Raw genomic sequence first — 13,465 nt, 5'->3', positions numbered from 1 at the left:
CCTGCCTGTTTGCTGTTCGGGTGATCCAGAAACACCAAGACTATTTGACTTGACAGGTTGCGACAACAGGCGGCGCAAAATCTGGGCGCCCAGATTTTATGGAAGCAGCGGCGCACGCAATCTGGGCTGTCTGGCAAGAAAGTCAGCACGACTTTCTGGGCGCCCACAACTTTTGACGACTCGAATCCAGAAAAACGGCGCATGTCAGAAAAGTTGTCCCTCGAGATCTGGGCGCCCACAATTTCTGATGGCCCAAATCCAGAGGAAGCGGCGCGTGTCAGAAAAGCGGTTCCTCGTGTTCTGTGCGCCCACAACTTTTGACGGCCCAGAACTTACGAAGTCAAGAAAAGCTGCGCGTGTCAGAAAAGCTGTTCCTCGAGATCTGGGCGCCCACAAATTTTTGACGGCCCAAACATACAAAGTCAAGAAAAGCGGCGCACGTGGTCCGACAGGCAGCTGGCGTGCACAAACTTCTGGGCGCCCGGAAACAGTTTTAGGGCGCCCGAAAGTACAACTGACAGATCTGTCCGAGGCTATAAATAGATGGTATTGAGGCCTCACTCTGCAGCAACTTGATAGTTCATTTGAGCTTAAAAACTTCAGTGATCTTAATACTCTTAGCTCTCAATTCTCTCTCTAAACTTGAGTGAAACTTGTAGTGAGATTTAATCTTGTAAAAAGAGAGAAAAGCAAATTCTTGAAGCTTGAAAGAAGAAGGAGTTGATGTGAAGGCTTGGTGCTTGCCCGCAAAAGCATCATCTAGTGGAGATCCAACATTCTCGAGTGTTGAGAAGTTGGCGGGGACGTAGGCAAAGTGCCGAACCTCGAAACAAATTGATCGTGTGCTTTTCGAGTTTGCATTTCTTTTATTTGCATCGGTTTTTTAATTTGCTTGATTATTTGGATTTTTATTTTAGAAACCTAATTCACCCCCCCTCTTAGGTTGCCATTTTGATCCTCAATTGGTATCAGAGCGAGGTCTCACATTATTTAGATTAAAATCTAAGTGAGAATGGCATCCACGGGAAAGAATATCGAAGGACAATCTATTGTTCGGCCACCATTTTTTGATGGGACCGATTATCCTTTTTGGAAGATTAGAATGAAGATATTCTTTCAATCTCTAGATTTTGATATTTGGGATATAATCGAAAGTGGTTATATCGCTCCATCAAAATCAAGAGCGGAATGGAATGAAGCCGAAAAATTTCGCTTTCAATTGAATGCTAAAGCTATCAATTCATTCCTTTGCGCTCTTAGTAGAGAAGAGTTTCACCGAATCTCTACATGTACAACGGCTAAAGAGATTTGGGATAAATTAGAAGTTACTCATGAAGGTACTTCTAGGGTGAAGGAATCTAAAATAAGCATGCTTATGTCAAATTATGAACTATTCAAAATGGAGGAAAGTGAATCCATTTCGAATATGTTCACAAGATTTACTAACATTATAAATAGCTTGAAAGCCTTAGGTAAGGATTTTCCTCAATCGGACTTGGTACGAAAACTTCTTCGTGTACTACCAAGAAGTTGGATACCTAAGGTTACGGCTATCCAAGAAGCTCATGACTTGGACAAAGTAAAAATTGATGAACTTGTTGGATCACTCATGGCGCATGAACAACGCCTCAAAGAATATGACAACGAAGAGGCTCCTGAGAAAAAGAAAAGCCTTGCACTTAAGGGAGTCATTGCTTCCGAGAGTGAAGATGGCGAAGAAGGTTCGAGCGAAGAAATCGCTATGATTTCAAAAAGGCTCGATCGACTAATCAAGAAGCGCAACTTGAGGAGACCTAAACGAGACGGGTTCAAAGGTGAAGGATTCAAGAAAGGTATCATTTGCTACAATTGTAATAAACCGGGACATTTGAAAAATGAATGCACTCTTCCAAACAAAACCTTTAAGAAAGACAAGAAAAAGAAAGCCTTCAATGCACTAAATTGGGACGCCCCCGACGAATCTAGCGATGATGAATCGGAAAACGAAGTTGCCCAAATTTGCCTCGAGGAGCAAAGCTCAATCCTATGTCTTATGGCTCTTGAAGATGAGGTAAACAATTTAAGTTATGAAGAACTTTTAGAAGCTTTCTTTTCTTTATATGATAATCTACAAAGTTTGGGTCCCAAGTATACATCTCTCAAAAAGCAAAATGCCTTATTAGAGATGGAGGTTAACAACTTAAAATTTTCAACTTCAAATCCTTCTTTAATACTTGAAAATGAGGACTCTTTACTCACGAAAGAGCTTAAACAAGCTAATGAGACATGTTGTAGTCTCATTCGTGAAAATGAAGCATTAAAGAAGAAAATTGAAGGTCTAAATTTTAAGCCAATTCTTCATTATGACAAACAAGTTGAAAAACTTCAAGTTGAAAACCAACAACTCAAAGTTAGCTTAGGTGAAACTAAGAGAACTCTTGAGAAATTTGTTGGAGGAATCAAGTATCTAAATATGATGCTTGGAAATCAAGTTGTAAACTTCAAAAAGTTTGGGATAGGTTATGTTCCTAATCCAAACAATGTTAAGTTGACAAAAGCTAAGAGAAAGGTTTTTGTTAAAAGTACAGCTCAAAACCCAACTTTGCATTGCTCCTATTGTAATATTAAAGGACATCATATATCCTCTTGCAAATATAAGAAGAATCCTAAACTTAACCAAATTTGGGTTGTGAAAGGTTTATCTAACACAAAAGGACCCAATCTCACTTGGGTACCAAAGTTAAAAACTTGATTTGTTTTTGTAGGTGTGTCTCCAATCAAAAGGTGCAAGTGACAAATGGTACTTAGATAGCGGATGCTCAAGACACATGACTTGGGATCAAACCAAGTTTAAATCAATTGAAATGAAAGATGGAGGATTTGTCACCTTTGGAGACAACACTAGAGGAAAGATCATTGGAATCGGCACAATCGGTGATGAAAAGGTTAACATTTCCAATGTTCTTTTAGTTGATGGCCTTAAACATAATTTACTAAGTATTAGTCAATTATGTGATAAAGGCTATTTTGTAAAATTTGAAGCATCTCATTGTAGCATCCTTGATCCTTCTACAAATGAGGTAGCTTTTATGGGTTTTAGATCCAAGAATGTTTATACCGTTGATTTAGGCAAACTCTCACATGAAGGTGAAAAATGTTTTTCAGTTCAAACTAACGAATCTTGGCTTTGGCATAGAAGGTTAGCACATGCTAATATGGACTCTCTTTCTAAACTTTCCAAAAGAAAACTTGTGAAAGGATTACCTAAAATAGACTATGCCAAAGGTGAGGTTTGTAATGCTTGTGCTCAAGCTAAGCAAGTAAAATCATCTTTTAAACCCAAAAATGTTGTCTCAACAACTAGGCCTTTAGAGTTAATTCATATGGATCTCTTTGGACCAATTGATGTCTCTAGCCTTGGTGGAAGCAACTATGTTTTTGTAATTGTTGATGATTACTCAAGATTTACTTGGACTTTATTTTTAAGACACAAGTATGATACTTTTAAATCCTTCAAGGACTTTGTCTATCGTGTTCAAAATGAAAAGAATTGTATAATTTCCAAAATTAGAAGTGATCATGGAGGTGAATTCGAAAATCATAACTTTGAAGAGTTTTGCAATGAATTGGGAATAGAACATCAATTTGCTACCCCTCGAACACCTCAACAAAATGGGGTCGTTGAACGCAAAAATAGATCTCTCCAAGAAATGGCTAGATCTATGTTAATTGAGGGGGAGTTGCCTAAATATTTTTGGGCCGAAGCCGTAAACACGGCTTGCTATATTATGAATCGTGTTCTAATTCGACCAATCCTTGAGAAAACTCCTTTCGAATTATGGCATAATAGAACTCCCAATATTGGTTACTTCAAAATTTTTGGTTGTAAATGTTTCATTTTAAACACAAAAGACAAGTTGGGAAAGTTTGATGCTAAATCCGATGAAGCTATATTCTTGGGTTATTCCTCTACTAGTAAAGCTTATCGAGTGTATAATCGACGAACTTTAATAATAGAGGAAAGTATGCATATTCTTTTTGAAGAATATAAGGGAAAGGATCTTTCTTATGAAGATGATCTTCTTGACTTTGAGAAGCTAAATATAAACTCCACACCCCAAGAAGTTGAACCATCTAAGAAAAGTGAGGAGTTAATCTCTAAAGAGATTGAACCCACTCCCTTACCTAAAGTGTGGAAATTCGCCACTTATCATCCCAAGGACTCCATCATTGGAGATCCAAGTCAAAAAGTCAAAACAAGATCCTCTCTTAGATTACTTTGTGACCACTTGGCTTTCATATCTCAAATTGAACCTAAAAATTTTGTTGAAGCTAGCAATGATGAAAATTGGCTCATTGCGATGCAAGAAGAACTTAACCAATTTGAGAGGAACCAAGTTTGGACGCTTGTGGAAAGGCCAAGTGATCATACCGTTATTGGCACTAAATGGGTCTTCCGAAACAAGCGAGATGAATCAGGTGTTGTGGTTCGAAACAAGGCTAGACTAGTGGCCCAAGGTTTCAACCAAATTGAAGGAATTGATTTTGATGAAACATTTGCACCGGTTGCTAGACTTGAAGCTATTCGAATTCTTCTAGCATTTGCTTCTTATATGAATTTCAAATTATTTCAAATGGATGTAAAAAGTGCTTTCTTAAATGGATATATTTCCGAAGAAGTTTATGTTGAGCAACCACCCGGTTTTGAAAAACATAACTTTCCGGATCACGTTTTTAAGCTTTCAAAGGCACTTTACGGTTTAAAACAAGCTCCTAGAGCCTGGTATGAAAGACTTAGCACTTTTCTTACTTCAAATAATTTTTCAAGAGGAAAAGTTGACACCACATTATTTATCAAAATTAAGGATAAAGATTTTCTCATTGTACAAATTTATGTGGATGATATTATATTTGGTGCTACTAATGAATCTCTCTGTAAAGAATTCTCTAAGCTAATGCAAAATGAGTTTGAAATGAGCATGATGGGCGAGCTCTCATTCTTCCTTGGACTCCAAGTTAAACAAATGAAAGATGGAATATTCATCAATCAAGCCAAGTATGCAAAAGACCTAATCAAAAGATTTGGCTTGGAAAGCTCAAAAGAGACGAACACTCCAATGAGTGCCTCAACTAAACTTGACAAGGATGAAAAAGGCAAGGATGTTGATATCAAACTCTACCGAGGTATGATTGGCAGTTTACTTTATCTTACCGCGAGTCGGCCGGACATTATGTTTAGTGTTTGCTTGTGTGCTCGGTTTCAAGCTCAACCTAAGGAGTCACACTTAGTGGCTGTAAAGAGAATTCTTAGATATGTTAAAGGGACTCTCAACTTAGGGTTATGGTATCCCAAGGGCACTAATTTTAATCTCATTGGCTTTTCAGATGCCGACTTTGCCGGATGCAAAGTTGATCGGAAAAGTACGAGTGGGACTTGTCAATTTCTTGGTCACTCCTTAGTCTCATGGTCTTCGAAAAAGCAAAATTCGGTTGCACTTTCAACCGCCGAAGCCGAGTACATCGCGGCAGGTTGTTGTTGTGCACAAGTTTTATGGATGAAACAAACCCTTGAGGACTTTGGAGTACATCAAAAACAAGTTCCAATCAAATGTGATAATACTAGTGCCATCAACATATCTAAAAATCCTATTCAACATTCTAGAACTAAACACATTGAAATTAGACATCATTTTTTTAGAGATCATATTCAAAAAGAAGATGTCACTATAGAATTCGTGGACACTTGTAATCAATTAGCGGACATTTTTACTAAACCACTTAGTGAGGATAGGTTCACTCAACTTAGAAGAGAATTAGGAATGATTGATTTATCTACTTGATTTTCTCTTTTTGATTGATTGTTATGTTTGCCTTGCAATTTTATTTTTTATTACACCTTTTTGTTTTGCACAATTTACGAACGAAAATTTCCGGTCGCCCAAAAATTTCCGTGTGCCCGAAACATGCGTTGACCACAGTGCCCGGTCTGACCGACCTAACGGGTTAACGGGCTTCGGATCTGGGTGACCACTCGGTTCGCACCCGCACCCGAAACCCGCTTTGACCGCCTCGCCGGTTTGACCGTGCTGGCGGGTTTCCGGGTTGCGGATCCGGGCGACCTCGCCGACCCGCACGAGCGCCCGAAACCCGCTAGCGGGCCCCCTTGTCGTCCCCAGCAACCCGACAAGCCCCATTTTCCATTTTTTTTCTCTTCTTCTTCCTCCTCTCCGTCCGGTCGCCCAGATCTTGCGCCCAGCCCTCATCCGAACCGCCCAAATCTTCTCCAGCACTCAGATCTCCTCTCACTTTCTCCTCAATCTGTGGTATTTCCTCTCCATTTTTTCTTTTTTTTTTCTTTCTTCTTCTTCCTACTGTTAACCCTAAGCTTGCAATTTTTTTTAATCTTTTTTGCAGATCTCTTGTACCTTTTGCATCATAATCTCATCCTCTACCTAGATTTACATCTTTGCATCCTAGATCTTGCATTTTGATTCATTCTTTTTTTCTTTTTTTTTTTGCATAAACCCTAGCCTTTTTTTTAAAAAATAAAATAAAATAAAAACAAAATAAAATAAAATAAAAATGCCTAGAACTAAAAATGCATCTAGAAGAGGATCTCCCTCACATAGATATGATCAAAATGAAGATTTTGATGCTTTTAACTTTGTATCTAGAGAGGCTCAAGATAAATATCTTTTAGGTCGTCCCGTTCAACCTTGCCGTAATATTCATCATCTCAATTTTGATTGCTATGAACTTTTGGATAAACTCACACAAGTTGGATGGGATTTCTTTGTTCAAAATTCGCGACCATTTTATCCGGATCTAATTAGGACTTTTTATGCAAATGCCACTTTTAATTCCGAATATACTACTATTACTTCCCACTTCCGGGGACGTGTTTTTGCCATCACTCCTATCCTTCTTCACACTGTTTTGAACATTCCTAATGACGGGGTTTGCTATTACCAAACCAACACTTGGAACTTTCCTGCATTTTCTGAGGCGCAACTCCGCAATCATTTTCTTTGTGAAGAATCTACTTCACGAGAAGATTGCTCTCATCTTTCCTTTCCTCACCGCCTCGCCCACTTTTTACTAACTAAAGTAGTTCTTCCTCGCGACGGTCACCACACCGCTGTTCAAAAAATGGATCTTTTTCTACTTCATCATCTATTTGCGGGGATCCGGGTAAATTTGGGGTATATCATCATTCGCCACATGGCCGTCGCCATTTCTCATCCCTCGCGCTCACTTCCATATGGCTCTTTGCTCACCGCTGTTCTCGAGTTCATGTCATTTGATCTTTCTGACGTAAGGCCGATGAAGTACCCCACTGCCATTTCTACAGCCACTTTCTCCACTCTCGGCTTCAAGAAAAATCGTCATGGCATTTGGGTAAGGAAACATGTGATTGATTCGCCTAGCGAGCATGGTGATGACATTGACGACGCCGAGGATGATCCTATGCCTTATGAGCCGCCCCCTCGAGCACCTTCTCCACCGGTTGAGCCGCCGCCACGAGCATCTCCTCCACCATTTGAGCCACCCCCTGCTGTGCCTCCGCCCTATGTTCCTCCACCTATGGATTTTCAAAACCAGGTTTTTGATCGACTTGATAGGATGGAAGACCATATGCATGCTCTCCAGACGGATGTTTCCGGCATCAAGGCATACATGGACTCTATCTTTGGACCTTCTAGTGCCTTCTATGCCGCGTATGGACCCCACGTTGATCGACCATCCTCCTCCTCTATGCCTCCACCAGTTCCGCCTACGGATCATGAGGACGATGAAGAGGATGACGATGATGATGATTAGCTTATGTTTCTACCACTTTTTGCTAGTCTCCTTTTATGCTTTTTTTTGTGATGACAAAGGGGGAGAACGTGCTATGTGAGATATACTTAGTGCTATGTGATCTACTATGCTATGCTTGTGGTTTATTATGTTATGGTTTATTATGCTCCTTATGTTTTATTATGTTAGGCTATGTGAATCTACTATGCTATGCTTGTGGTTTATTATGTTATGGTTTATTATGCTCCTTATGTTTTATTATGTTAGGCAATGTGAATCTCGTTTATATTTTGACATTTGCCTACATGATTGCTTACTTCTTTTATTGTGATATATGCTATGCCTATAATTGTGTTTTATGCTTGTTAAATATATGCATATATTTAGGGGGAGTATTCTACTCTTTTACTCTCTATTATATCCACATTATTTGTCACATCAAAAGGGAATGTTTGCCTAGTGCCCTAATCTCTATTAGATTTATGATGAATAACAAATAATACCCACTATTAATTTGCGCACTAATCTTTTTATCTGATCTTGTATTTAGATCTCTCTATCTTCAAAAAGATCAAGATGGGCAATATTCTACATCAACTCAAACCTGAAGCGTTGCTTTGCTGCTTCTTTGTCAAATAGACAAACTCACATCTCCCTCCTTCTAAATTTGATTTAATACACCTCATGCTTTATATAGACTGTGAGAAACTTTAGAGCTCAAGTTAAACAATCATCTTAATCACCACTATAGATCACTTTAAAACAAAACTTTCTAAATTTTATGATTTAAGTGAAAACTTTTAAAATATCAAAAATTCCAATTCTGTGTTCTGTAAATTCAATTTCTGGGAACCTGTTCGAGCGCCCTAAAAGTGGACCGAATCTTTTGAGACTTTATGATCCTGCCTGTTTTGCTTCGGATCAGAACACCCAGACTTATTATCTTGACAGTACCGACAAGCGGGCAAAATCGGGCGCCCAGATATATGAACACGCGCACGAATCTGGGCTGTCTTGCAAGAAATCAGCACGACTTCTGGCGCCACACCACTTTTGACGGCTCCGAATCTAAAAACGGCACATTCAAAAGTGTCCCTCGGAATCTGGGGGCGCCACAAGTTTCTGAATGGCCAAATCCAGAGGAACGCGCTTTGTCAGAAAAGCGGTTCCTCGTGATTCTGTGAGACCCACAACTTTGACCGAGTCCGAGAACTTACCAAGAGAAAAAGCTCGCCGGCAGAAAAGCTTTCTCCGAATCTGGCGGCCAAATTTGACGGCCGCAAAAATTACAAAGTCAAGAAAAGCAAGCGCACGTGCACAGCAGCTGTCGTGCACAGAACTTCTGGCGCACGGAAGATAGTTTAGGGTGCCCGAAAAGTGCAACCGACAGAGCCTCTGCCCGACGGCTATACATGATATATGAGGCTCTCTCTGAAACACCTTGATAGTCACTTTTAGCTTTAAAAACTTCAGATCATTAAACTCTTATATCTCATTCTCATCTCTCACTTGAGTGAAACTTGTAGTGACAATTAATCTTAAAAAGAGAAAAGCAAATTCTTGAAGCCTGAAAGAAAAATGGATGCATGTTAAGTTGGTGCTTGCCGCAAAAAGCATCACATTAGTGGAATCCAACATTTCGAGTGTGAGAAGTTGGCGGCGTAGCAAAGTGCCCGAACTCAACAAATTGATCGTGTGCTTTCTCTCAGAGTTTCATTTCTTATTCATCGTTTTTTTATTTGCTTATTATTTGATTTATTTAGAAACTAATTCCACCCCCCCCCCTCCTCCCCCCTCAGTGGATTTTTTATCCTCAAAACGCCCACGAACATCCGGAACTCTCAAACACTGCTATAAAAATAAGCTCGGTGTCCCAGCACGAGCGTAAAAATATTCTACACTATCCTGGGTATCCACCGCCCACAAACTGCGGTGATACAAACAAACTACGGTTCCTAGAGCTAAATTTAGTAGTGTTAACATATGACAGTGCAGAAGCATTAGTTCTCTCCTAAGTCAAATTCAAGTCCAACATGTATTATTTAACTAATATTCTAAGCTCCAATTCAGATTTAAGAATACAATAAATCAACGAATCGAGCAATGAAACATGATATACAAAAATCCACTAATACATGCTAGCAATAGAACTTAAGAGGAATTACGCGAAAATCCGGTAAACATCACTTTAACCCACCTCTAGCGCAAGTCCAACAGGCTAGAAGTCACGAAATCACAAGGAGGCTCAGCCATGAACACCCAGAACCAGCAACAATACTCCTCCAAAGCTCTAAACACCAAAATACCAAAAATTACATTACAACCCTGAAAATTCAGCACTTAAGCTAAAACCTCTAATTCCAATGTCAAAACTCATCTATCAAACTCCAAATCCACAATTCAAGTGAAGAACACTCTCAAAACCAGTAGGAAAAAGTGGAGCAACTTTCTCTGGTTGAAATTCCAGCTCTCTCCAAGAATTGGTTCGCAAAAATTAAAGAAAACTCAATTTCAGGTCCAAAACCGCAGCAGTCCAGAAGAACAGTAATTTGACCAAACTAACCTCAATCAAATTCTATCAAATTGCCACAACGAAACCTCCAAGAAGTCAGCTAACCAACAAACCAGGTTTCGCAGCAATCTGATCCTCCTACGTCGCACACGAGCCAAAACGCCGAAGGTTGCTGCTGGAATTCTGCTGAAACTGCAGTCCTCAAGCTTCAAATTGCGGAAATTTGGGAAATTGGAGCGGTTGAAGTGCAAAATAGGCCTTCTCTGTGAAGAAGAGGTGAATAGAGTTCACTGGAGTCGAACTCTAGCTATTATAGGGAGGAGAAATTGTCAGATAAACCCCAGGAACAAAGAACTCAAACCTGTTGTTCCTGCAGAAATAGGCGATTTCGGGCGCCCGGAACTATGTTCGGGGCGTCCGAAACCTCCAGGATGCACAAATACTCCTCTTCGGTTCCTCCGCCCGTGGTCTGCTGCGCCCATATCCTGGTCCGACAAACCTCACCTACCACCAGCCACGTGTCAGTACAAACAATATTCCCAAAGTAAAATTTCGGACCCACTTCTGGGCGCCCGAAACTAGGATTCGAATTGGTTTCCAGTATTTGTTCGATTCAGCACTCAACTTCTGGGCGAACCAAACCTAGTTCTGGGCGCCCGAAACTGGCAAAATACCAGTTTTACTCCTTTGAGTGTGCCAAGTCCATTTCTGCATCCATTTCGTGCAGAAACGACTTCGACTCAGTCCGACACTCATCAGATGTGTCGACCAGTCACTAATACTATAGCCAATCCTATCCAAACCTCCGAAACACTACAAACAATTAAAACATACTTCTTAAAATCTATTTTTGATTTTGAATTCGAATATTAAACTTAAATTTAAATTTAATATTCAAATTATAAATTAAAATTAAAATTTTAAATCGCAAATTTTCTAATGTTAATGATGTTCACCTAAACTTTTTCAAAGAACAGCGAGGTGTACATCTTACATTTTTTTCATCTAAGAAATATCATTCCTTACTCATTATGTACACTTTTTTTTAATCAAAATTCTATGGAATTTTTGTGAACCGTATGATCGGGAGTATATGATCAACACTCCTCATTTGTAGTGTACGAATAGAATTTTCCTTTCCATACAACTTTTAATTTATTATAGTTTTTGGCTCAAATTTTTAAATTGTATTAAATCCTAAGATGCAATTAAGTTAACCACCACATTAGTGGTACATCATGATTTAACCAATTAGATTTTGATATTGACCCCTAAACTTTTTTTTATTTGATATACACCATCTCAACTTATTAGAAGTTTGATATAAAATTTTTGCTTGTCAATAACAAAAAAATTGTTAAAATCAAAAGCTAGTAGAATGCAGAGCCAAAAAATTAGGTTTGCAGCTTAATATTGATCAATATATTTTAAATAATAAACAAACACAAAACCAATAAACTAATATACTACAAATTAGAAAACAGAACAATATGAAAATATATTAGAATTTAACAACAATTACAACTTACAAAGTTAATAACCCTTCATTCTTCTAAAATATTACACTTATTTATCGTCTTACTAAACCCTAAAATTGCTAAGAAAAGAGTTTAAATCAAAGTTTGAGTGAGTAGAGGGGTGAAAATAAAATAAAATAAAATAAAAGTACAGAATTTATACAAACTATTAACCATTTTAAATCGACTACCAACCTTTCAAAATTTTGATTTTAGCATCCAACCTTTCAACTAGTTGTTTATACACATTGTATAATTTTTGTAATATATTATATTATTTACACATGATATATTATATTATTCGCAATATAGTATATAATTGTGTAACAGTATATAAATTGTATTGCATTATTTAATATAAATATTGAAATATTTACACAAATATTGCACTATTTGGAAGAAAATATTGTAAAATTTGAGTAAACATTGCACTCTTTCATCTTACTAATTATATTACATTTTATATTTTATTTTTATTTTGTCTTCAACGAAAATTTTCGTCTTTCCAGAAAAGTACATGTAATTATAATTTAATAATTTTTTTTCAAAAAATTTGACATTTTATTTAATATACAATAAAATATAATTTATAAATAAGAAAGAGTACAATATATTCATCTAAATGATACAATATTCTCTTCTAAAATCCAATATTTATATAAATAAATACTAGTTAAGGGACCCGCGCGATGTTGTGGGTAGTTATTTTAAAATTTAATTTTGAAAATTAGTTATAAAAATTAATTTCAGAATAATTATAAAATATTACAGACAAATTTCAGAATAATTATGAAATATTACGGACAAATTACGAAATAATTTTAAATAAATATAGCTACCTTTCGTAATATAGAAAATATAAAGAGCTCTCTCAACAATAAGATATTTTGAAATAGTTCTTCAACTTTATTAAATATTTTCTCATTTTGTTCTCTTTTGTTTGATTTGATATTACTAATTTTGTAAGGATACCTGAAAATATTAAAAATATTATAGATAACCTTACAAAATTAGTAATATCAAATCAAACAAAAGAGAACAAAATGAGAAAATATTTAATAAAGTTGAAGAACTATTTCAAAATATCTTATTGTTGAGAGAGCTCTTTATATTTTCTATATTACGAAAGGTAGCTATATTTATTTAATATTTTCAGGTATACGAATGAAATTATCCCATACTAATTATTCCAAATATGACCGCATGTCTAAGGATTTCACGCCCCGGGACCGATTTTAAAAGTCTTTTTTTAAAAACAGAGTTGCGGAAAACGTGTCATTTTTTTTTTTTCAACCTGGCCCACGCGACGTACAGACCCGCTACAAATACAAAGTTCATCTGTCCACTCGGACAGAGTCTCCTTTGTATTTGCACGGCGTACCAGCTATACAATAGGATCTCAACCACAACCTACATTTACCAATCAACAACCAAAACATGATATGCATTTCCATACAGCTAACAATCCTTAGAATGATGCATGCCTCTAAGCACTCCTTAGGCGCTGGATGATGCAATGCACAATACAACAAACATCCTATTTAAAAGTGCTCCCCACACGGAAGCTTTTGTTTTTAAACTCTAATTCATTCATTCATAAAAACCATTCGAAAACCTTTTTAAAACTGTTTCCCACACGGAAACTCTATTTTGAAAA

At 37.4% G+C, this 13,465-nt stretch overlaps 1 protein-coding gene across 1 annotated transcript; it reads left to right on the top strand.

The window, feature by feature from the left end:
- Nucleotides 7,201-7,800, top strand: LOC109710714 (splicing factor 3B subunit 4-like). Its single transcript, XM_020233453.1, has one exon. It carries the CDS (start codon nucleotides 7,201-7,203, stop codon nucleotides 7,798-7,800), a length of 600 nt encoding a protein of 199 aa, XP_020089042.1.

This window comes from Ananas comosus, linkage group 5, assembly GCF_001540865.1.
Source record: "Ananas comosus cultivar F153 linkage group 5, ASM154086v1, whole genome shotgun sequence".
Taxonomy (NCBI): Eukaryota; Viridiplantae; Streptophyta; class Magnoliopsida; order Poales; family Bromeliaceae; genus Ananas; species Ananas comosus.
This window is presented reverse-complemented; position numbering and strand designations above follow the sequence as displayed.

What these genes read in the sequence shown, in the direction of transcription:
- LOC109710714 (XM_020233453.1), top strand. Translation starts at nt 7,201, where the DNA reads ATGGCCGTCGCCATTTCTCATCCCTCGCGCTCACTTCCATATGGCTCT.